Source organism: Leptonychotes weddellii, chromosome 3 (genome assembly GCF_054177405.1).
Source record: "Leptonychotes weddellii isolate Sample4059 chromosome 3, ASM5417740v2, whole genome shotgun sequence".
Taxonomy (NCBI): domain Eukaryota; kingdom Metazoa; phylum Chordata; class Mammalia; order Carnivora; family Phocidae; genus Leptonychotes; species Leptonychotes weddellii.
The window spans coordinates 174,440,435-174,466,948 of NC_138371.1; the positions used below are offsets into that span (position 1 = coordinate 174,440,435).

General features: G+C 45.4%; 1 protein-coding gene across 1 annotated transcript in view; it reads right to left on the minus strand.

Annotated features, from left to right (window-relative positions):
• Positions 1–7,451: 7,451 nt before the first annotated feature.
• ANKRD10 (ankyrin repeat domain 10) overlaps positions 7,452–26,514 on the minus strand; it is a gene marked incomplete at its 5' end in the record, with an annotated part of 28,949 nt that continues 9,886 nt past the window's right edge. Inside the window, 3 exons of the mRNA XM_081815517.1 lie at positions 7,452–9,059; positions 12,324–12,419; positions 20,128–20,363. Coding sequence (XP_081671643.1) covers positions 8,584–9,059; positions 12,324–12,419; positions 20,128–20,363 — 808 coding nt within the window. The remainder of the gene's footprint in view (positions 9,060–12,323; positions 12,420–20,127; positions 20,364–26,514) is intronic.

Consider the following 26,514-nt stretch of genomic DNA (forward strand, 5'->3'; position numbering starts at 1 on the left):
ATTGCATGAACTGAAGGAAAAGCCGTAGCAGCAAATGACGGTCATGAAAACGTATCTTTTAGTCGAAAGGGAATGGGACTGACTCAGCGATGCGTCTGAGCCTGCAATTTTTGTGGCTGTTTCTAAAAACATGTTAATGAAATGCACCGGTGAGAGCATTGTGGTCGTTGGGGCGCGAGGTTCAGGGGGCCGCAGGGGAGCGGAGCTGGACAAAGCCGGCGGGCCTCACTGAGCACAGTTCCCACCCCATCTTCCTTAGCTTGTCCTTAACAATGTTTTTACTTAAATGTGTTTGTTTCAGATCTACCCCCAAACAAACACACAGCCTCCCTTCCCCCCGTGAGCAGGCCTGGAGGCGCGGGGGCTGACGGCACCCCGCGGGCCGCAGGGCCCTGGTGTCCGTTGTGGAAGCTCTGAGCCTGGGGGCCCCGTGTCACACAGTGCAGGTAACTACTGGGACGTCACAGTGGAAACGTGGGAGCTCCCCAGAGCACGGCCGGTCCCGCTCCTGCGTCTGGGTGTGCACACGGCCTCCAGGTCACTGTCAGGAAACTGCCCGACACCGTCTTGTGTCGCAAACACGGCCAGCGGCTAAGCCTCGGGGGTAACCTGGTGACCACCTCGCTGTGACCCTCCCGGGGTCTGTGACCCCCTGGGGGCCCCGCCAGCCTTGGCCTGCCTTCATCACAGGGACGTGTCCCTGCTCACCGGGTCCAGGCCCCCGGGCACTTCTTCATGGAGGGGGTATGACCACTGCTCCCATGTGAGGCCTGAACTGCAAAGGTCCCCCTCAGCCCTGGAGCCCGTCAGAATCCTCCTCGCACCTCTGTCATTACCCTCCTAACCCAGTTTAGGGGTTTTTAGAGCAAGCGTCCCTCTAAGTTTCTGTGGCTTCTGCCTCTGACGAGCCCCGGAGGGCCGCGGGCACCCCACGGATGCTGTGTTCCTCGCAATCACCCACGTGGCCTCTTTACCCCTTCAGCCTTGGCAGCTTGTCCGTTTCTAATCTCATGCTCACCTGTGAAACCACCCCCCAAATCTCGAGTCCCTAACTTCAGAATTACCCAACAAAGAGGTTATTCACCGTCTGTTTCAGGCTGGTTTCTAAGAACTTCTCCCATCTTAGTTCCCCACAAAACCTCTGAAGGAGCCTGAGAGGCTTGCACAGAAATGCGCGTTCCTGCATCATCTGGACCCGAGAACAACAGGGCGCCATAAACATCCCACCGACCTGAATCCATTTGTTCGAGTTCTTTCTCGCCAGTGGGGGATCTCAGGGCATCGTGACGAGGTGGTCTGGTAATCGCACATCTTCAGGCCTTAACATTTCCCCGCAGGGTCTCCCGATGACCCCCTTCCCCTCCCACCCGGCTTCGGTTCCACTGCCGTCTGCACGTCCCTTTCGCCCTCACCGCCTCTGGACCCCAGGGATCCCTCGGCCACGTGCCCCACGCACACGGGCCGTCCTCCCGTTGCCACCGCCTTCCCTCCCACAGGCTGCCTCCACCACACAGCACAGCTGCCCTGGCCGCCCTGGGCCTGCAGGAGGCAGCGGCCCCCCGGCCTCCACACCAGCGAGGCTGCTAGCCTCCCGCCCCCCCGCCACCATGCCCCGGCCTGGGGGGTTCGGCGCCTGCCTCACTCTGGCGCCTCGGGACTCGGGCCGTAGCTCCGGCCGCGTCCCTGTTCAGAGAGCTCGGGTCCTCGGGCCTCTTCCCTCTACTGCCTTGTCTTCCCGTCGGCCTTCCGCGGCGCGCCCCCTGCCGTGCTGCTCTCCTGCTTGCTGCACCAGTGCTCCATCACCCCCACTGTCACCCCCACCGTCACCTCCGTCACCCCACTGTCACCCCCATCAACCCCACCGTCACCTCCACAGCTGCTCTATCACCTCCATTAAGCTGCCGTCTTCAGGGCCCCTCGCTCCTCTCCTTGGCGGTGCGCTAGCCCAGTCATCCCAGCAACCATCTTTGCTTTGCTGGCCCTACTTCACGGAGCCATGATGCAGACCAACCTTTCCACCCTCCGCCCAGTATCACTTGGACTTGCAATTGCTGAGGTCGGGATGCCGGGCCCTCCTCCTGGATCATGTGCCCAGTTGCTCCCTCACCTTCCTCTCCTCCAACACCAACTTGTGGCTTCCAGCCCCCCAGCACTCGCCCCTCGGTGTGGGAGGGACCTCACCCGCCTCACGTCCTCACAGAGGCCCACTGTCCCCCACATTGGCAGGGTCCCCTCCTCCCTATCTGCCCATCCTCAGACTCTCTCTAGAAGACAGGGCCCTTCTCCCTATTGCCTATTCCTTGGCTCCCCCTTTCAGGAAAATTCTTCAAAAAGTTTCTACTTTCTGTCTCCAAGTAGTCTACTTCCATTCTCTGTTTCCTCATTAAAACAAATTTCAATCTACAGAAAAGCTAAAGAGGAAAGCAAGGTACACCCTTCTAGACTCCCCAAGTTTACCATTTAGTCACTGAGATCTCAGTGCCCCAAACACTAAAGGCATCATTATTCCAGCAGGTTTTTTCAAAGTAATCTCTCCACCCAATGTGGGGCTTGAACTCACAACCCCAATACTGAGTCGGATGTTCCTCCGACTGAGCCTGCCAGGGGCCCCTATTCCAGCAGTTCTTAAATTGTGATCTGCAAGCCCTTGGGGATGCTGGGACCATTTCAGGGACCCAAAAGGTCACAGCCATATAAGCTGGGAGATCAGACTCCTTCCTGTGTTGACAAGCACACTGATGCAATGGTAAAAGTCTCAGCAACAATTTTCCTGGTTACTATTGTATGTTTCAGCGCTGCAGGTTTTAAAAAGCCAATTCTGCCTAAGAATGTCCCTGATGCAGTAAAAATAATTGTATTAAGTCTCAACCACCGAGTGCATATTGTGTGATGACACAAAGTATGCATGAAGGATTTCTGGCTGCATACCCACGTACACAGGTTGTCTCTAGGAAAAGCCTTGTCTGGTTGTGTTACAATGTAACTAGCTGTTTTTTTTCTGGAAACACTGTTTTTACTTGAAAGCATGACTAGTTACTAAGACCTGGGTGTTAGGCAGATACGATTTTGTAGAATTTCACCGAGTAGCCAGCCTGTTGCTTCAAGGGGAACAACGGACAGTATTTGTGTCTAATGATAACATTTGAATTTTTTTAAGATTTTATTTTACTTATTTGTCAGAGAGGGAGAGAGCACAAGCAGGGGCAGGGAGCCCGATGCGGGACTCGATCCCAGGACCCTGAGATCATGACCTGAGCCGAAGGCAGATGCTTAACTGACTGAGTCACCCAGGCACCAAAGCATGTGAACTTTCAAGCAAAAATTATAATTTCCAAACTTGTATCCACCACCATGCACTTGACAGTTTCCAGCTCTGAACTTTTATGAGATTGTTAATGACATTAAGGTGATTTTTTTATAATGTTTCAACACTTGGAAGATGTGCAGAACTCAGTTAAACAATATTTTCCAAATAGTTAATGCAGGATGTTACACAATCATGCATGGATTAGAGGCCCATTTGGTGGGCAAGACAAACAGATTTAATAACTGGGTATAAGAACTCCATCGACATAGCCTGATTCAACACTGCAACTAACTGAGAAGAGACTACCAATGTAGTTTTGGTGTTGTATCAAATGCCCACAATTAATTGCAAAGGCTATTAAAATATCCACCCCTTTCTCAATTACTTATCTGTATGAGACCAGATTTTCTTTACATACTTCAACCAAAACATTTATTTAAACCTTCTTTCTCTTTGAAATGTTTTATAGTTTTCAGTGTAGAGTTCTTTTTCAATTTTACTTTTTCAATTCGAATATAGTTAACCTACAGTATTGTGTTAGTTTTGGGTGTACAATACAGTGATCAACAGTTCTATACATTTCTCAGTGCTCATCATGATAAGTGTGCTCTTAATCTCCTTCATCTACCTCAGCGGTCCACCACTCACCTCTCCTCTGGCGACCACCAGTTTGTTCTCTGTATTTAACAGTCTGTTAAATACTGTTTCTAACAGTCTTCCATCCATGTTGTTGCAAGTGGCAAGATTCCATATTTTATGGCTGAGTTATATTTCATCGTATATACATCACCTCTTCTTTATCCATTCATCAGTCAATGGACACGTGGGTTGCTTCCATAGTTTGGCTATTGTAAATAATGCTGCAATAAACATAGCGGTGCATGTATCCTTTTGAATTAGTATTTTCATTTTCTTTGGGTAATTACTAGATCATATGGTAGTTCTTTTTTTAATTGAGGAACCTCCGTAATATTTTCATAGTGGCTGCACCAATTTGCATTCGTACCAACATGTAAGAGGGTTCCCCTCTCTCCACATCCTCACCAACACCTGTTGTTTCTTGTGTTTTTTTATTTTAGCTATTCTGACAGGTGTGAGGTGATACCTCATTGTGGTTTTGATTTGCATTTCCTTGAGTGATGACGATCTTTTCATGTGTCTGTTGGCCAGTTGCCCAGCTGTTATGTTTTCTTTGAAAAATGTTATTCAGGTCCTCTGCCATTTTTGGATTATTTTTGTTTTGTTTTGTTTTGGGTGTTGAGTTATATAAGTTCTTTATATATTTTGGATACTAATCCGTTATCAGTTGCAAATATCTTCTCCCATTCAGCAGGCCGCCTTTTTGTTTTGTGGTAGCCTCCTTCACTGTGCTAAAGCTTTTTATTTTGGTGTAGTCCTAATCGTTTAATTTTGCTTTTGTTTCCCTTGCTTGAGGAGACATACCGAGAAAAACGTTTCTATGGCCATTGTCAAAGAAATTACTGCCTTTGTTTTCTTCTGTGAGTTTTATGTTTTCAGGTCTCACATTTAGGTCTTTAATCCATTTTGAGTTTATTTTTGTGTATGCTCTAAGAAAGTGGTCCAGTTTCATTCTTTTGCATGTAGCTGTCCAGTTTTCCCAACACCGTTTTTAAAAAAAGATTTTATTTATTTGAGAGAGAGCATGAGCAGGGGGAGGGACAGAGGGAGAAGCAGACTCCCCACTGAGCACAGAGCTCGATGTGGGGCTCGATCCCCTGGTTAAGGCAGACTTTTAACCAACTGCACCATCCAGGTGTCCCCTCCCCCCAACACCATTGTTTGAAGAGACTTTTCCCCATTGTATATTCTTGCCTCCTCTGTTGTAGATAACGTAAGCATGGGCTCCACTTCTGGGTTCTCTATACTGGCCCATTGATTTGTGTCTATTTTTGTGCCAGTACCATATTGTTTTGATGACTACAGCTTTGTAGTATACCTTGAAATTTGGGATTGTGATACTTTCAGCTTTGTTCTTTTTTTTCAAGATTGCTTTGGCGACTTGAAGTCTTTTCTGGTTCCATACAAATTTTAGTATTATTTGTTCTAGTTCTGTGAAAAATGCTGTTAGTATTTTGATAGGGACTGCACTAAATCTATAGGTTGTTTTGGGTAGTATGGACATTTTAACAGTATATGTTGTTCTGATCCACATGCATGGGGTATGTTTCCATTTGCTTGTGTCCTCTTCGATTTCTTTCATCACCGTTTGATAGTTTTCAGAGTAAAGAGCTTTCCTCTCCTTGATTAGGTTTATTCCTTGGTACTTTATTATTTTGGTGTAACTATAAATGGGATTATTTTCATAATTTCTTTTTGCTACTTCAATAGTGTAAAAGAAATGCAACAGATTTCTGCGCATTAATTTTGTATCCTGCAACTTTACTGAATTCATTCATCACTTCTAATAGTTTCTGGTGGAGTCTTTAGGGTTTTCTCTATGTAGTATCATGTCATCTGCAAATAGATTTTCTCAACCAAAATGTTTAAACCTTCTCTCTGAAGTGTTATAGTTTTCAGTGTAGAGGTTTTGAACATCTTTTAAGGTATACTCCTAGGGGGGCGCCTGGGTGGCTCAGTCGGTTAAGCTTCTGCCTTCGGCTCAGGTCATGATCCTGGGGTCCTGGGATCGAGCCCCGCATCGGGCTCCCTGCTCAGCGGGAAGCCTGCTTCTCCCTTTCCCACTCCCCCTACTTGTGTTCCTGCTCTCGCTGTGTCTCTCTCTGTCAAATAAATAAATAAATAAAATCTTAAAAAAAAGGTATACTCCTAGGTATTTTATGGTTTTGGTGTTACTGTCAATATTGACTTTTTAAAGTTTAATTTCCAATTGTTTGCCGTTACTATTTAAGTATACAAGCACCTAAAAGGGTCTTCAGGCCAAAAAAGTTAAGAACCAGTGAACTATTGTAATAGTTTAGGATGCACGTAATTTTGGTGAGATATGCAGAGCAAAATTTCAGCTTATTCTTGGGTCAGTGTTAAAATGATGTCCACATGTTTTTAAAGTACTAGAACTTTTTCTTTTTCAAGCCCTAAGTACAAAAAACTTCCCCAAATATATACAAAGTAGAACAATGAACCTTCACGTACCCAGTGTCAACATCAACTCACACTCAATCTTGTGTGAGCTTTGTTCTGTCCACTCTACCACTCCTGTGTCATTTTGAAGCAAATTCCAGGCATGATAGAACTCTGTAACAATTTCCTTACAATCTCTAAACGGGAACTTCATGTGCTCACGTCAGTGCCTTTGAACAAGACAAGCAAACTGCATCCATCACCATCGTGTGGGACTGTTGCCCTCCTCTAGATTCTATATGGTAGGTTTACCCCGAGAAGCAGTCATAGTCTGTCCAACAATTCCCAAGACTAAACGAATGGTCGATCCTTAGTTCATCTTAAGAGATTCACTTAATGTTTTCCAGCAAATATTAACTCACTATGCAGTCTCTGAAATGCTAGTCCAAGCAGGGGATGGCATGGTTTCACCTATCCCGCAGACTCAGAGCAACTTGGGCGGCTTCTCAGAGCAGCTGTTCAAAAGGGTGGCCGGGGCCATCTGGGCTCAGAGCCCGATTACTGATGCCTGTTGTGGGCATGGGATTAGGTAGCAGTGCTTCTGTTCTCAGCCTCCAGTAATTTCTGTGACACTTCCAAAGCCTAACGCCCCTTCACTTTGGTCTGCTAAGTTTTACAATATTGTGTGTAAAGAAACCAGTGTTTTAAATAACATATATAGGCATGCCAGAAAGATTATTTTGTTGGCATTTACTAACAATAATTTATAGTTTTAAAAGGCTTACATTCATAAATGTCTGCTGGCCCAACGTTTAGTAAATTATGGTTGTTGTCTTTTATGAAAATAAGCATGCAGGGACAATACTATTAGCTCAGAGCAACTGATAACCCCCAAGAGAGCTCCAGGGAGACGAAGCATCCATAAGACTAGAGTATATATACTAACAAAAGTGGCCAGAAATTACATGGGCAGGATCAGAGGAGCAAAGAAAAATCTTACAAGCAAAATAAAAGGCAATACTCCACTTGTCCCTCCCTTCTTGTCCCCTGTGTGGACACCCCCCACTCCTCACACCCTGGAAAGAAAGCACACCCCAGGCACGGATCGAGTGTGAGAGTTTTTTATTCAATTTGTAAAGTACAGTTTAAAAACAAGATGTTAGTAACACTCTTAGAACATTGGCTTGTTCATTTGACATTTTCTCTGTCTTCACCAATTTTTATTACAAAAATCAGAAAAGTAAAAATTCATTACAATATTTGCACAGTGTGACCACTAGCTGCTTAAACAAAAGCTAATTTCTATAAAACCATAAACTTAGTGCAGTTTTATTAAGAGAGATCCAAAATTCTCTCAGTGGACTGGATATACATAGTGGTATATATTTTAAAGCAGAAAACCCCCCAAAACGAAAACAAGGAAAAAAGAAAATATAAGTCAAAATAGTCAGTTAAATATTCTGACCTGACAGTTCCTACAAATAGTAATTTCCACTACATATAAAGGAAACCGTTATCTGTGGTAAAAACTGTAGAGACAAAGCAAGAAATGTGGAATAAAATCACAATGGGTCAGAAGTCAGTCCCAGGCTGCAGGTGTTTTCAGTGAAACCCGGGGCAGGGAGCTACATCGTTGAAGAAGGGGCCACTTCCATCCCCAAATCACCATGTGTGCCTGTAAGCGAGACCCCACCACATGGCAAGTTGCAAAGTTTCAATGAAAAGACTTTGAAAAAGACAAATGTTCTTTTCTTCAAGAAATCTTTGTAAGGCTGTACTTTGCATAGGGAAAGAGCGGTCTTCGGTCATAAATTCTAAAGGAAAGAGGAAAAGCAAGCTTTTCAAAATGACTATGTGCAAGGAGTTGAGTCACCAGGCACCTCATCTACTGCCTCTCATTTATCCTGATCTGATGTAATTTCACTTGACAAGAGGAAAGATGGCATTTTGTGGTGACGGTGTTTAAAGGAAAACATCGAGGCTGGCAGCAGAAAAATTAAATTCTGAAAGAGGCTTGCCACCCCACGGAAGAAACACCTGGGCGCTCAATCAGTCCTACTCGTGCATACAGTAGGACTCACGAGGAACTCTTCAAATAAAAGCTTACTTTTTCAGAAAGCTGAAGTATAAAAAAATAGCACAAGCCGTGGCATTCCCTCCAATGGCTGCTACGTGAGTATTGTGAGCTGGCTACCAGGAGGGACGGGTGCGTCCAGATACCGTCAGGCCGCTGGTCTCTACGAGCCGTGGTAGAGGTGCATGGCCCCCAGGGCAGCCCCACCGTGTCTCTCTCCCCCCTTCGCGGAGTTGGGGTGCTCCGCTGCGCTATTAAGCTCGGGGATGCTTTCAGCGGTGTCCCCAAACCCATGGTAATGCCCATAGTGCAGATTCTCCTCAATGTCCTCCACCCAGGAAGGTCTATTAGCTACGCAGCTACTTGGACTCCCATTCAGGTGCAGAGAGCCGCACATCTCCGCATTAACGCTCATGGTCTTTTCTGGGTCCTCAGTCCCATTAACACAAACAGAGCCCTGGCTACTTGGAAAAGGCCGTCCTCGAACTAATCCATTGCTAATTCCATTAGATCCTGATAAGCACTGGTCATTCCTGCTCTCCATCCCATTGAGCTGTGTCGTGGAAGGGAAGTCCAAATGTCCATTGATGACACATCCATTTGTCAGTGTATCCAACACGGGGCTACTGTTTTTCATATCTGCATTAAGAAATACACCTGTCACCAAAATTCAGAACCACAGGGGGAGGAGAAACTAAAAATGTTTCATTGCTGCTACAATTTTAAAGGATTTATTTAGCTGCTTTTTTTTTTTTTTTCCTTTTAAACAAACCAGTTCCTTTTCTGGAAGTAAAAAACTGTGCATAGGCAGATTTAAAAATAGAACCCACAGCAGCATTTGCCCAGTAAGACAGGAAACATCTATGACTTTCAGCAGCACCGAGTGGCTGAGCGTAAACACCTAAGCTCACAAACACGCGGCATGAAAAATAGCAACAGTCCCGAAAAGCTGTCAAAAAAACCCCAAAATCAAAAAACTGCTCTCCTTTTAAGACTACTTTCAGGAAGAAGTTTCAAAAATCACCCGTGAAAAAGTCCAGCAGAACAAAGAGTGAGGTTTTCCAGAGTTAAAGTAAAACCCCACACCTCTCCAGCTCTTAAGAAAAGGGAGAAAGAAAGGTGGCCACCGAAGCAGGGGCCTGGGGAGACTCCTGGGACCAGGCGAGACAGCCCCAGGAGAGCTCCGGGGGGGTGGGGGGGGGGCGGCGGCCCGCCCTCGGGCCAGGCGTAGGGACACAGGAGTTCAAACCTTAGCGACACTCGCATCCACGTGGCACTTCCGCGACTCGGCCTGCGGCAGTGGCCGGCGGGAGAATGGGCACTAAGCGCAACAGCATGAGCTCTGGGAGGGTCTTCCGAGTTCACCAGTAAAGTGACTACGATGTCCGAGGCTTCACCTAATTAGGCTACTTTAAAAAATCACTTAGGTTGGAAAAATGTTGCTTGCTTAATCTGCATATGTAGACATCCATCAAGAAGAGGATGTCTTATGGGGGGAAAAAAGAGTCAATCACAACACGCTCGGGCCCACGGGGAAACTCGGGATTCAACATTCACGTTCACAGGAATTCACAAAACAGTACAAAGGATGATCGCAAATCATGTCTTGCTTGGTAATGTGAAATTTTATCTCAGTGTTCTGCACTGTTAAAGCAAGGTATGATATTAAATACACGAGAGCGGAGTCCCACGACCGTTGGAACGAGGACACGTTTCCGGACCCCCGGTCACCCTGACACAGTGTGGTGTGGCCCTCCCCCGGAAGGGCTTACTTTCCACGTCACCATCTATGTGCCTCTGATTTGCACTTGGACATAGGTTTCTGTGTGTCCCGCAAATCTTCCTGCCAACAAAAAATCACGGCTTGTTCAATGAACAAAAACATCTTCTACACATGCCATTAATCATCCATTTTTCTGGCAATTTAAGTGATAATCATAGTTTAATAACTACTATAAATTCTTCAGAGGATAAGGGATTATTTTTTTCAAATTAAAGGACAGCTCTTCTATTTAGTTAAAACTCAAGGCTAGAGAACAAGTATTTCAAGAACTGAACATGAAGTAGAATAGAAATAAAATAAGCTATTCCCAGAGAAACACTCTTACCAATTTTTTTTAAAAAATAAAGTATACACAGTGTTCCCTGGGTGGTAAAATTCATGACTATGATGGCGACCTTGACAGTTACTAAGATGCATAACTGTGTACTAGTAACAGATACGGAAACGACATTCCCAGAGGCCTGGACCTGAAAAGGTCTGGGAGCACCACCTCAGAAACCAGCGTTGCCTAGACTCACTGTTTTCATTTCGCGTTTTCCGTGTGCATGCGCGTGTGTGCGTGGTTTAGTGCCCGGGGGTGTCAGCGAGTGCCGTTATGCAATCTCAAAGTCAAGGCTAGTTGATAACCTCATGTCGTTATGGAAAATCTAATAAAACTGAGCATGAGAACAGCAGGTATCCTAGAGACTGGCTAATTCGTGACCCCACCTGGCCGCCTCCAACACTGTCCTCACTCCTTGCTCCCACACCCTTCAGGGCCCGTGCTCCCACCCACCACCTGCCCACCTGCTGCACGGGCCCCAGGAGTTTAGCACATTTTGTGCATGCGGGAGGACGTATGTTGTACGTGAAGTGACGGGAAGCATGGCACCCGTTACACAGGATGAGCTGAGCTCGAAATTAAGCAACGCCCCAGCTCGCTATTAAATTTGGCCTGAGAATGCAGGGAATTAATGCTCGAAGATTAAAGAGTGATTCCTTCTGCCTTTTTAAAAGTAGGCAGCAATGTCGTTTGTTTTGAAAAGCTTTGAGTTTTGTTATTTGTCTTTAGCCAAGGTCCTTAAGTATATTATCCAATCAGAATTTTCCTTAGAAAATCAACCCATTTAATTATTTGGCAAGAAGGCGACTCCACCTGTAACAACCCTGTAGCTTCTAGAAAGATGTACACATTTGCCTTTCACTTTAGTAAATAGAAATGATTTTCTCACGTATGTCTGGGAAGCATATCGCATAATCTCTTACCCCAGTGAAGAATTTAGCATAGAGACATAATAAAACCTTAAAAAAACCAGTATCTCTTCCTACATATATTAACACAGTAAGAAAATGGCTAAGACGTTTTCACGGTCACCTGAAGAAAAGAATGGCAGAGAAAAGTGTTAACTCAAAGGAAAAGTCTTCAGAGATTCTAAACGCTGAAAGAACAAACTTTGACTTTTAAAAACTGAAAATGACTATCAACTGTTTGAAGATATTAACACTTTTAACATGTAAAACGTGTTTTGTGAGACGTGGTGCTCAGGGTTTGGCTAGACTTGGAGTCCATGTCCCAGAAACCACAGCGACCAGCAGCAGCGAGCGGGGGGCTCCACGCTGGTGAGACCGGTCACAAGTCAAAAGCACGGCATCCACCCGTCCTCCGTGTCCACAGCAAGTCATCCTTCTCGCTGTGCCCCAGGCCGAAACTACTAGCAACAGATGTTTGCTTGGTGTAGTCACCCAAAGGTCACATGTCAGAAAAGCAAGCATGCGAAACCTCGTTGAAATTAAACAAGGCACGTTAAGCGGAAGCTTCAAACCAAAATAGAAGATTGCACTTCAACTTTTCGTATCTATAGAATGCCCCCAAAACACTTATCCTTGTATCTACAAACTTGCCCAAGATACGCAAACTCTAGTGTAACATTCTTTAAAACGCCGGACAACAAAGTGCAAACATCGGGAGAGAAACTCAGGTTAGAAATAATATGCATACTGGTTCTTGCAACGACAAGGGGTCTGCATTGCTGAAACAGTGTATATTTCTATTTCTTTTGGTCCGACAGAACCACCCTCCTGCTGTTTGATGTCTTCGACCAGGGGGCCGCTGCAGCTAACGGGGAACTGTCCACTCCCACCTGTTACAGCAGCAAGCTCTCTATCGACCAGCATCGTGTCAGCTTCGTCATCCGCGTCGCCGTTCCCCAGCGGCCTGCAGGGACCCGAGCTCCGGGCTGCACAGAACACAAAGGCAATTTCAGATCCCTGCATCCACAAGCTTTTAAGACAACTACCTCTCACTCCTTTTTCCTCAAGAGTACTGAGGGCTCCAAAAGTGTCAAAACAACTTGATCTACAGATTACCAAAGAGCCTAGTACACTACCGGGAAACTTGCTTTTCCACAGTATAAAAATACTTCCCGATGTGTGCCGTTTCAATGAAAAGTCACAGGATTTCAGACACTTACTCTATATGTACTCGATGGCACAAATTCTCCTTTATGGCTGTTACGTGGACAAAATAAAGCAGTTATACAACCCAGAGATGTTTTTAAATACGTTAAGTTCAGTGTACTCTGTATTATGCCCTCAAATGTTCCTTCAGTTGTTTTTGATAAAGAAATACGAAGACAATTTTTGAGTAACATAAAAACCATTAAAACTATCCTCAAATTAAAAAAAAAAATCACTAATTTCAGAAGCAGAAAATAAGGTAAAAGCCAAGATTCAATACTGTCCTGGGGGCACAGGCCCGTGCACCAAGATATGATAACACTGGAAACAAACATTAAAGTCTTAGTTCCAGGATCTCTGGAGCTGAAGTTATATATGCACATTCCTCAAAAAAGGATCATTCTCTGGATCTTGGAGAAAAACAAACATGCACATTTAATCACGTTTCCTGCAAGAATCACGCTCACCGTATGGAAACACTCCTCCGGTGCACCTTCCCTGGGAACCCCCGCCTTCTCCCAGCAGCCACTCACTCAACACATGGCTTTCTAGTCTCAGCAAGCATATGCTATTACAGAAACGGACCCCCAAATCACTTTTATGCCTTGCTTTTCATTTACCATGGCATGAATGCAGCTCATCAGCGAAGTTCAAAAGAACCTTTTTAAAGTCAAATAATACTCCGCTGTAGGGCTGCATTATAACTCACCCCCCTGCCCCAACTCCCCGCCGTTGGCTGGCTGGCTTTCCTATCACGAATACCACAATCAACATCCTTATCAACACACCTTTGTGTGTATTTCTGGTTCTTTACTCAGATAAACACTGAGAATTAATTCTGGGTCGAAGGATATATACAATGAACAACAACTTTCGGTGCTAAATCTTTCCAATAAACATTTAAAAACAGACATGAACCCTGCAGCTTTAATTACTTCTAATTTTGGAGGCACGAATCATTTTTGATACATGTAAAAGGAACGAGCGTACCAGTTCCAGACCATCACTAAGCCTAACCCACACTGTTGAGACCAAAGATAATCATGTATGGTCTTCATGACAGAGAGGCAAAAGTTCTGAATGACTAGTACGTGGGAGAGACAGAAACAGAACAGTGTGATTTGTGTAGCTGGTCTGCACAGGTGTGAGGCCAAAAGCACTCAACAAGACAGAGGCACTAAGCCATGGATTTCCGTCTCTCCCGCTCGAGGCTTTTCTTATTCCTCCACAGGCCCCACATCAGCGACAGGCAAGGTGCGACCTTCCCCGTGAAACAGGTACTTTCAGCAAGTCCATGGCAAACAGGCTGCCGTAACGAGGGGGGTGGGGGGTGGGGCACCCAGGTGCCCGCTGAGCAAGTGCTCAGGACCTTCGGGGAGACCTCAGCCAGTCATTTCGGAGACGAGGAGCCTGCAGTCGGCGTGGGGTCAGGTTCTGCTCCTTCCCGTGCCCGGCAAGCCAGGCGGGGAATCAGGTGGTTGGCAGGGATGGGCGCTCGCTAGCATGGCAAAGCCAAGACGCCTCTGCGAACAGGGGGACTCCGCTGGGATACGACACAACTTTCGGTGTCTGTACTCCTAAGATCTGCTTTCCGGGATTCAGGGGCCATTGTTCCTCGGGAAGGTGACAACTAGGCTAAATGTGCAATTTCACATCTCTGAAAAGCAACGGTTATAAAAAAAACCTGACAGAGGACAGATCAAAAAGTGCTTCCTGAGAGCAGAGCTACATGTCTTCTCGTCCCCTAAGCCCAGGGCCCAGAAGAGTGGCCGTATCCGTGAATGAAGCCCACTCTCGTCTGAAAAGGCACAAACACAGAAAGCAAACAAGAACGATTAGTAACTGGAACGACCAGTAGTAAAATCGGGATCATGGCCTCCAGAGAAGGCTGGCTACAAAGTGCCGTGGGACTGGGCAGACCTGCCACCAGGAGGCAGAGGAGTCTGGGGACATCCCAGGTCACACTAAGAGGAGAAGCCGGGGCACAAGGCCACTTCACCGCGTCAATGTCTCCCTTAACGAGACCCACGCAGCGCACTAGGGGGCTACCGAGTCTGAAACCTTTCCAAGTCGCAGGTGCACCATTAATGCTGACGCTTCCTCATTTACAGAACAGGATGAAAATTAAACAGACCAAAGGCTCTCTTATTTTAGTCGTCAAGAAACTCTTTAATGTGGGGAGCATAAGCTAAAGCCGTCAGCCCAGAATTTTCTTTCTCTACAGATAGGCAGTCTTTGTAATGCACTGTTGCCCTAAAATATCTGCAAGGACCTTTAACTCATCGGCTGATAACCCAGCTGTCCCAGAACCTTGGGTAATTCGAGCACCTGTAAACAGGAAGCACTTAATTACCCAGATGGAGGTATTAAAGGTGCAATTTACTTTTTAAAACTGTATTTTATGAACCATGAGATTAACATTGGCCTTTCAGAATTGTAAGAACATTGGATCCAAGTTGACTCCTTTCTCCCACATACCCATCCATCTTTGCCAAAGGAAGCACTGGAAATATTCCACACTGCGTTGGAGGAAGGCAGTCTTATAGACAGAAAACGAAAGGTCTTCTTTCCAAGTTATCGATTCTGATTCATTTTACACTTTGGAGAAGGACCTTCCTTTCCCATCTTCCTGATGACTTCCATAGTTAAAAGGAACAATCACTAAACATTTTGTAAAAAAATGTCCTTACCTTTTACTTGGCCAAAGTAGGCATTTGTTGAGGAGACAAGATTCTAGCACTTGTTAGAGGCTGAATATTTATGATAGAAAACTGCCTAGGACTGGCTCAAAATAAACCCTCCCAGCTTCCTTCCTGCAGAGGCAACTTTGCAACCAAGTGTGACTGACCACCACCCAAACACAGAAATCTGCATTTGTACTTCCATTGGAGATCCCTAAAACCAGTTCTTAGCAAGATTCTAAAGCTACATATTTATTTTATGACCAAGCAGTTTGAAAACCTGGGGAGGGCATTACTCGGCTCTTGGAAGCCGGGGAGCATCTGACCCATCACAGGAGGGCGCTGTCAGGAAGCTTATTTCTGTGCTGGCTCGGTCCGGCCGGGAAGGTGCACAAGCAGAACAAAAACAAGTTATTTTTTACTTTTTTAAAGTGAACTCTATTGCCCAACGTGGGGCTTGAACTCATGACCCTGAGATCAAGAGTCAGAGGCTCCGACTGAGCCAGCCAGCCAGCCAGGCGCCCCCCCTCCCCCCCACCCCGCCAAAGGACCTGGGCCAGAATGAAGGCGGTTCTACTTACAGCGGACCTTTCAGACTCTAGCTCCTGCCACGGCCCCAAGGGCAGCACCAAGTTCTGGAAACTCTACGGAGGGCCTGGGCCTTGTGAAAAGGACGCGGAAGGGAAGGTGCCCGGGACGGCTGACTCCCACCACAGCCACTAGATGGCTGAGGAGACGAGGCTCGAGGCAACAGTGCGAATCACAGAGAGCACTTGGCTCTCAAGTGTCACTCACTCAGATCACGGTTACATGATGCCAAGTCTTCAGGGATTAAGACAAAATGATCATTTGTTACTCCAACGCAGTGTTCTCTTGCTCTGGCCAAATATTTAAAAACAAGCCATCACTGACTGCGTCGTGTGCGCATCTCTAACGTATGGGATCAAACTAAAAGGAACTACAATTTTAACTGGGGAGGCAAGGGATTTCCTGAGTCTCAGGCTCTAATTACTCAGATGTATCACTTCACGGAAATCACATCCACTCTCCCTTCCCCCCAGTCTTCACATGTGGTCAAGACGAGTAAGGAAGACCAGAAAGTGGAGATTCTTTAATGTGAAGTTCATCCAGGGGAAAAGCGTGCTGAGAAACTTCTCACTGCTAATTTTAAAAGGAGTCATAATGCCGTAGTTTTCCTAAAAGGTGTTTTTATGAATTAAATACCTATACGTTATGTATGAAATTCTCAGATCAATAATATACCCATTTGAATTAAAAACAAAACCGCGAAGTCGATTTAACAAGAGATCTGGTATCAACAGCCTCCTTCCTTTGGCAACTGTTTGCAATTACCAAACCCTAGGCTACTGGCTGAGTCTGTAACTCACACTGCTTCTCCCCACTCTAGACTCGGGATCTGCACCCCAAACAATTATTGATTAAAACAAGAGCAAAGTCTCTCTCACGGATGGGACGGGCATTCTTTCCTAACCAGTCTCCCTGGTAACCTGGACGGGTTTCCAAGGAACACACACACACACACACAAACTACTGTTATTCCTGAGGGTTAACAGAACACGAACAGAACCGTTACAGAGCAGCTGTTACTGAAAGACATCTGTCATCCACCTCGAGCCAACGGTTGATAAAAACTGGGGGAAAACACCTCAAAACCCACTTATATACTGGTGCTTCCTTGTGCTACCCCAAATGAAAAAACCCCGTTTTATGCCAAAATACTTTTAATCAAAATCAACCACTGAAGTGACTTTGGACTCAACACTCTAGTTCACGGCCCCATGAACTACGTCTGCGCTCTGACCAGAGCGGACGGGATCCTGGTGTGAATGGTGGGGCGAGGGTGTTTTGAGAAGGACTATATCCAAAGCACAGCGTACGGTCAAGCAGTAGGGAAAGGATGAGGTGTTATTAATCCTTCAAGTTCTTTTCCATCCGAGTTTCCAAGGGAAAATCACACCAGTTAAAATATCTGAAAACAGTTTATTGAGAGTGGAGACAGAGGCTACTTTCTGTGGAGAAGAATAGGGAATTTTCAGTCTCAGGATTCCAAAGTAAAAAAAAAGGAAAAAAGTTAAAAAATTTCACAAGGCACACTTTAAAAAAGTTGGCTTAGCCAGGAAAACTTTTTGAAATAACTGCTTTTATGAACATAAATTCCACACTAAAAACACGGGTGTGTGTGATTCTTAAGTTGTAGAAAGACTGGACTGAGTTTCGTTAATAAGGTCCATGCTACGCACTCATCAGCCCGGGTAGCATTCCTGGCACCTAAAAAAAAAAAAAAAGGCCTAACTTGTACTGGGGGAAGAAAGAAGGGAGACAATTTAAACTCTTTTAAATACGTTTACATGTGAAGTTATTCAAAAGTACTTTATATGCATATATTATATAAGGAAAAAAATACTTATTTTTACTCTAGTGTGAGAACCAAAAACTTATCCACAAAATGAATAATTCAGAACGAGCAAAACTTTAAGCTCCATTTAAATAGCAAATCAAAACGAGATGCCAGAGATTAAGTGAAAACGAACTACAGCAACCTATCCTGAATTGCACACTAGAACCCCATCCTAGAGGGGCAGTAACTGTGCAAACACAACTTCCTTCAGAAAACCCAGGTAACTGGGGAAAAATCATTAGACTTAGGCCCCAAGCCCCACTCACAGCGAGCACGTAATGATAAAATGAAAGCGATCACCTCCGCTTTCCCCCCGAGAAGAGCGGCACGGATGACGGCACTTGTCCGTGCTCACAGACACGCACGGACACACACACACGCGCTCAGTGACATGCGGGACCAGCACTGCCTGGGGGATGGGAGTGAGGACGGTCTGGCTCAGCGCATCCGGTGTCGAGGCCAGATTTCTCCCCTGGTGGTGACAGAACAGGACCAGGGCAGGTGTGTGGAGCAGAGCCCAGGCTTGGGGCTGCACGACTCAAACACCAGGCTCCAGCTGCATCTTCTTCTGACCTGGTGCCTGGGGTTAAGCAGCGGGAACAGGCAGTTCGGGAAAGCTGCTTGGGGAGTTTCATGGGCAAAACGTGAATCTCTCACCCTGGTCAACCCAAGTGAATCCTTGTCTGGAGGAGGGAAATAAAATCCCCTCAACATCTATCCACCCGCACGATTCTTCAAACCCAGTCTGTGTAGTAACAGGGTTTAGGAAACTTAAATTCAAGTCTGAGGAATCCTCGGGAAGTCTTTTCAGGATGCTTCAACAATGAGATACTGGCCGATCCAACAGGCCTGAACACCTTAGGAGACTGGTTTGAAAACCTCTTTGGTAAATGTCTGAGTCTTCTTAGAATGTTCAGTGACATCCTTCTTACCCTACTAGATAGAATTTAAGATTTATGCTATAAACCAACACACGCGGACATGGACACATACAGGACTCTTGCCTGAGGGCATAATGAAGCTAACACTTCACATCATTCCAAAATATTAAACCAGGCATTAAGCGGACAAAAAAGACTATTTTTAAAAAGTGGATGCTCTTAAAGGGCTTTTAAAATACGTTAGAAAAAATATACTGGAACATGGTACAAATAAATGACAACACTGAACAATAATACGTCACCATTAAAAACACCACTTGTGAGGTTTAGACACAACTTCATGTTGTTTGTGCTTATGATCATTCTAGCACCTTCAGAGAATTAGGTAATTTATAAAAGTTACGAGTTTGGCAAACCATTACATTAAGTTCATACATTCATTTCCCCAAAAAAAGTCACAAGTTTATAGTCACTAAGTATTCAAAAGTAGGTAATACAATTTTATCAACTTTCTAGTGAAAAAAAGAGCCCATTTTCATCTGGATGCCATCCAGTTAAACTGAAAAGGTGCAGCATTGGAGAGAGGATAATGTTGACCCACATGAAGTGTAGTTAGCTAAAACCTCCAGCCACTCAGGTTTTTCTCATACTTTACTTGTATAGCCTTTTTTTTTTTAATCGAAGGGCACAACTTTGTATTTATGCTCAGCTATCTCATCTGAGTTCATAATTTCAACGTGATTACTCTTCACCGCCATCTCTAAGTGTCCCTCTCCGTTTAAGTTCGTTAAATACTCTTGCCCAGCTATCAATCTGTCTTTAAGATATCTTACAGACAGGAATATACATATAGTTTTTTTTCCTAGATAAAGGGGAGGTGTTTTCATCTGACAGTGACTAGGTGACTCCGCTTCTTTGCGAACTCCGAAGTCGTCTGAAGATAGAGAGGTGGGAGAATACTTATAGCTAACTTACCTTTCAGACGTAGCCTCACGTCGCCCTGACACCCCAGGTCTCGCTGGGACACAGCACCACACTGCCGGTGCGGAGACCAGCCGAGGCAAACCTCTCCCTGCCCAGATGGGAAACTGTGTTTGGCTACCAGACCAGCAATAATGTCATTCATAAGCTCGGGAACATTCACAGGAAACAAACAAAAAAATCAGGCACGGTGGCAGAGTTTTTTTAATAGTTATATTTCAAACAGGTACAGGAAACGAGAAAAATCTTTCTAATGCGTGGCAGAAAACCCTGGGTGTGCAGAAAGTTATATACACGTTTCCATCTGAGCTGTCAACACAGCCCTCTTATCTGCTCCCCTTTTGTTAAAGGGCCAATCTTCCAAGGGGCCACACGGGGAAAGCACCACCACCACCGCACCGGGCTCCTCCGGGCACAGGACCCTCAAGCGAAGGTCTCATCTCGAAGGTGCTTCCAGCCGTAAGAAAGAGCACACGTTACAGAAAAGAGGAGAGTCTGCCCCCTCCCGTCCACCAAGGGGTCTCACCTTCGGTCCTAGCCTTCTTTACTCCAAAGGGCTCCGGATCTTCCAAGCATCTCTTGCGACTGGTTCCCGCGCTAGTATGATTAAGGAATCGGCTCTGATGGCCCCCATTTACCGGGCCGTTATCATAGAAACGGCTCAGGTGACAATTCTGCAGGTTCAAGAGAAACTGGGTGCACTCTTGGAAACCCTGGGTTTGAGCAATGTCTGCTGCTGTCAGGCCACTGGCATTTCTCAGGCTGTGTGACACAAAAACACTGAATTACACCCCGCCGCGCGCTCACCTGCTCTCTGCTCCTGCTGACCTGACTGACTATCTCAAGGGGGCGGCAAGAGAATACAGATGTACGGCGAGTCTCCCTTACGGGGGAGCTCTCGTCCTGCTGCGTAACTAACTTCGTTCTTGCGCACATCTGATTACTAAGCAAGATTCGGGAGATAGGCATTTAAAAATCAACACACTAAAATTTAAAAAAGGCATCTTCCTACTGAACTTCTCAAAATCATTTTTTACGTCAGTCTGAAGAACCTAAATTTATGCTAACTTCAGACTTAACCTGAAACTGAATTCTATATTATCTGCATAATTGTAATAATCCATTCCTTTAGCTTGAGTAAAATCATAACAAACAAACATGTACTGAAATTGTCCACGGCATTTGTAACGATCGGCTTCCTCAAAAGAGCGCCCCGACAAGCCAGATTTGATGCTAGCACGTGACACTGTAAGTGGAGGTCTAGAAGGATGTCCTGACATCAGAGGAACTTACGGTCGGGGGAGATCTGAGAAGCCAAGTTTGTGTGTGTGTTTGACGGGGCTTTCTGGCCTGCTTAGGAAAGCCTGCAGCGTAGGACACTGCATTCGAGAGCACCTGCATGGGGGTTTCCTGGGAGCCCATCCCCGGGGCAGAGGGAGTTCTATCACCCTAAGAGTCCACACCACAGCAGCTCGCGTGGCCGGCCACGCCAACAGATGAAGGTCGGGGTCGCCTACAGCAGCCAAGACACAGACTAAGTAGGAGGTACCGGCAGAATGTGACGTGAACCATCTCAATCACACGGATACGAAAGAACCACCTGTAAACCTCCACTAGGAAATAATAAATACTCAAGGAACAAAAGCAACTCCCTGAAGTTCCCCTGAAAGACAAGAAAAATATCCTGCCCCGTGAAGTCAAGCTGCAAACCAGTGAAACAGACAGGCTGATGACTAAGAACGTGAGCACCAGACGGGGACCGGCTCTCGTGCCTGCTCTGCCGAGCGAGACCACTGGCCATGCAGGGCCACTGAATAATAACCAACGCAGAACGCGTGATGCTTGCTTCCAGGGCTAATGTTAACGCAAAAATCCACTTCAGAGTAACAACGAAACATCAGGGACAGACGGGGGTTCCTCTGTAAAGAGAACAGTAAGCCTTTCCAGCCCTCATACTCCTAAAGCTCCAACCTCAGAAATGAAAAACCTGTATATTTCTAGACAATCACTAAACATGTCTCCACTCTTTAAAGCCTAAGATAAAGAAATGCATCCTATGTTTCGAAGAAAGGTGAAAGCCCACACTCAGTTTGGTCAGATACAAAACAGACAAAACTTGAGAATCCCAGAAACCAACAAGTTTCTTAAGAATGTAAGGCAGCTGTGTGCAGAACTAATGGGGACTCAACCTGCCATTTCGATTTCATGGCTATGAATTCTGATGAGTGTTCTTCTACAGTTGGGTATGAATTAAATGGAAAGGAAACGCCGTTTGGGCAGCGTGAACTACCTTAATTACATGTACATAAAATGATCATATATTTAGTTTCTGAAATCTACTATTGATACGACAACAGTAAACTAAGTGTTTAGCTGGGTGAGTTTTTTAATTTTCAGGGACTGCCCCAAGTGCCGTCATCCAGAAAGGTCTACTCTATCAAGAATGTGAACAGAGGGGGTGCCTGGGTGGCTCAGTCGTTGGGCGTCTGCCTTCAGCTCAGGTCATGATCCCAGGGTCCTGGGATCGAGCCCCGCGTCGGGCTCCCTGCTCGGCCAGAAGCCTGCTTCTCCCTCTCCCACTCCCCCTGCTTGTGTTCCCTCTCTCGCTGTGTCTCTCTCTGTCAAATAAATTAAAAAAAAAAATCTTAAAAAAAAATGTGAACAGAGTAATAGGTAGCCACATGAAAATAAAACACATCTAATTCTTCAAAATTTGGAAAAATGAAGACCTAGCATATGCAAAGTTTATAAAATGATCACTTCTATACAGAAATATGGAGCTGCTCTCCAAAATCAGAGAACACAGAACTAAGCTGACGGTAAAGAGGACTCTTTAGATCAGAGAATGATGAAGAACAGCACACGCGTTTTTAGATGGCATTCACCATCATAAACTTCACTGAGGAGAACAGAGAAGCTTAGGGAGCAGCCAACATTCTCAAGTCACGAAAGAGAGGAATTTCCGAAATATACTCAGTGCCTTCACTTTCCATTCAGAAACAGAACATCAGACTAGACTTAGGGTAGAATAGCAAGTTTACTGTTTTCCCAAGGAAATACAGCGTTAGAGAAAAATAAGCAACAAACTGGGGCCGACATCCGGAGATTCTGGAGACGGCCAGCGCTTGAGTGGGGGTGCGTGCTGAGACCTGAGACCAGAAGGCAAGGTCTCCCCACAACAACGCAGTCGAACACTTGCACCTCATGAGGTATTATCTTCAAAACTAAACAGAAGGACTGTGGCCAACTCATGCTCCCCACGTGTGGACCAAACAGGGAAGAAGGATCAGTCACAGCTCAGACTGAACGGATGCTGGTTCCACACATACCTTTGCAAGACAAGAAGTCAGAGGGATCCAAAAGGGAGATCAAAACATTCTAGAAGATGTAGGGGCAAAATCTGGGACATAAGATGACTGTGGAAGAATTAATTGGGAGCTAATAATTTTGGCACTGTCCCTACAGGATTATCAGAAATGGGGACACATGCTATCTTCGCTCTGCTCCCAGTAAGCTACAGATTTCAACGTGAGCAGACCCTTGAACAAGGAGGGGCTGGGGATACCAACCCTTGTGCAGTCGTAAGCCCACATGTAACTTCTGACTCCCCAAAACTTTACCACTGAGAGCCTACTGTTGTCCAGAAGAAGCTTTACCGATAACACAGAGTTGATTAACGTGTATTTTGTACGTTATATGTATTATATACTGTATTCTTACCATAAAGTAAGCCAGAGGAAAAAGTGTTATTAAGGAAATCATAAGGAAAATACATTTAGAGTATGTACGTATTTATAAAAAAAAAAAACAAAACCCCACGTATGAATGGACATGCACAGTTTAGGCCCCCATTGTTCAAGGGTCAACTGTATATTCCTTCTCTTGTCACTAAGCACTGAATGTACACAACATACAGTTTGTACTCCTCTCGAGCCAAAGGACCTCTGAATACCTGATTCACTCACACACCAACAGGAACCCCACTCACGTACCTTCACCCCTCCATCGTCTACCCTGACAAACATCCGACTCCCTAACTCTGCTCTGCTTACACCGAAACACGGCCAAGTGGCTGGCTGCCCCACTGCAGAGCGCACGGACAGGACAGCTGGGGCGCACTGATCCCAGAGCCAGCGCTTTCTCTACAGAGGCCTAGATGCTATGGACTGCAGGCTCTCAGGCCACACTCCCGCTCACGACTCAGGTCCGTCCTCTCGGCCTGAAAGCGGCTGCAGATGACATGTAAACCATACAGCATGGTGAGCTTCTAGTGAAATTTCACTCATGGACATTAAAATGAGAATTTCATGTAATTTTAACTTGTCATAAAATAATCATTCTTCTTTTGATTTTTGTTCAACCATTTAAAAGCGTACAAATCATTCTTAGGTTATGGGCCGTACAAAAACCAGCAGCAGACTAGATCTGCAGAGTCACATGTAACCAGCAGATGATACTGCTAACTAGTCCTCTAGTTTTGTAAAACTATCTGTCCATGGGTTCCTCAAAGCTGGCTTTCCAGAAATTTTATGTACTACTCAATTCAAACAAATGACTTTTAAAAAGTTGCCAAGTCGGTTAAACTGCAGAATGTTAAGTACCAAGAAAAATATCTAGAGGGAAACTACAAGCCCCAAGAGCACGTGGAAAGAAACAAGACGGTCATCCCTATTCCACTTGGGTGTTTTCTGTTAAAAGTTCTGGTGTCCTACAATCAGGCAATGTGCTTACAACGAGGGAGGTGAAAATGGCCTTTACAAGTCTAAATCCCTCAAGCCACTTTTTCACTTTCACAGAGTCCCCTCTGTTCAATAAGCAGAGGGGACTTTCAAACGTGCTACAGAGGCTGAAAATCACCTGGGTTTCCACGTCAAGGACTAGAATAAAGGATCACTAAATGGAATTGTTCTTGAAACCTGAACCTTTAACAAAAGAGGCTCAGGTCTTTCAATCAATCCTTTTTCTGACTCATTTGAGCATGTTTCAATTTTGATGCTGTAAGAGCTGAAACAGTGATCCTGGTGAAAACGCACCATCAGTTTATCTTTAACTTTTGTATTCCAAGTTGAAATAGAAACTAAAGCTAAGCTCCCTCCCTTAGCTTCCTGACAGTCAGGCGCTGTGATTGTGAACTGGAAGGGGGCAGGACGGCTCCCCATCCCTGTGCCGCACTGGGTCTGGAATAGTACTTTTTACTTTATTTATTTTAGAGAGAGGAAGACAGAGAGTGTGTGTGAGCAGGGGGAGGGGCAGGAGAGACAGAATCCCAAGCAGACGCCCCCCCCGCCCCCCCCCGGCCGAGTGTGGAGCCCTTGTGGGGCTCGGAGCTCGATCTCATGGCCTGAGCCACAGTACTTTTTAAAGAGCCGAGCCTTCACCCTTCAGTCCGCAGACGCTCGCTTAGGGCGTGCGGGGCGTGGTGGCACCATGCTCATCGCTGAGCTCAGGTACGAGGCTGGGACAAACGTCAGTCTCAACTGCAGTCTACACACACTAGTCCAAAGGGAAAGTTCTAAAGCATCTAGAAGAAATTACTCAAAAATACTCTCAAAACCTGTATTTTACATGAAAACTGGGGTAGTAATGGCAGCATACACATTATTTTTAGCCAAATCTTTTAAAAAAATGTATACTCTTGAATTTAGCATCTTCAGTGTGATGCACCTGGGTGAACGCAGACTATGTGTGAAATTCACCTCTGTCCATTTCGGAAGACGAGAACCTCGTGGATGCGCTGTGAGGTCGTTTCTAAAAGCTCTCCATTCACCCGCTCTGATATCCAGCTGAAAAATCTTTGAAACTGGGCAGAGATTTTAAAAATTAGACAACCATCAACTTGGTGTTCAAACTGGGTCTAGTTTGTTGAACTTTCAAAGTCAACTGTCTTAAAAAAAAAAAAAACAGAGCTGACATGATCAGATTTGGGGGGGGGGGGTTACTCTGCCGCCAGCAGAGGAACCTGCGGGTTCTAGCGCCTGGGACCCCGAGACTGTGAGAGGGACCTCGGAGCAGGCCGCCCATGTCGTCTCGGGGGCCTAGGATGCTGTCCAAAGTGCAATATGGAAAAACGGAAGACCGCGATTAACCGTCACGGGATTATTTCTCCCGCTGAATGACTGGCAAAGAAACTGTTATTTTTTTAAGCTTTACTGAAGCTAATGTGTGAACACTGGGATACGGTGTTTTCTGCAGTGAAGTTCCGGACAGAATATTAGTGTCTTGTACCAAGGGACCCCTCCCCAAAGCACTTGTGTGGCCAGCTAGTTCTCTATTTTCCACTTACAGTGTCACGCCCCTGGAATAGACGAGAAGCCGTTCTAGTAGGAACAGTTTTTTCTTTAATTTGAAAAACCACGGATCAGGAAATCACTGAAATATAATGTTTAGTATCTGAGTTGTCACATCTCCTTCAGGATGCTCTCTTTTTGTTAATGCCATGTGACAATAAAAAGATCACCACAATTTTTATATAAATAATATTTCTGTTAAAATTCTGATCTCAACTTAACTATTGTTAGTTACAAATAAAAGGTAGATATCATAAATTAGGGTAAGCAAAGCATGCAAATCTAAAGAATCTATATCTGAATTCCTAGATTAGCATTAAAACCAATCACCGCAACAAATACCTCAACAGTATGCCTCGTGTGGAGAAAGGAAGCCATACTGAGCATTCAATGCCACAACCGTAAGGTTCGGAGAGGCACCTGTGGCAGTTCTCAGCGGTTTCTATATGGAATGCTCCCCCTTTCTAGGATTACTTGAAAAAATCAAGTCAATTCGAATTACGTAGCTGTAAGACATTGACACGTGTAGGTTTTACAGATTCAGAATCTTCTCTGTGATTTAAAACGGGCAATGGTTCATGACACAGGACACTGAAATAATAAGGGATCACATATTCGCAGGCAAC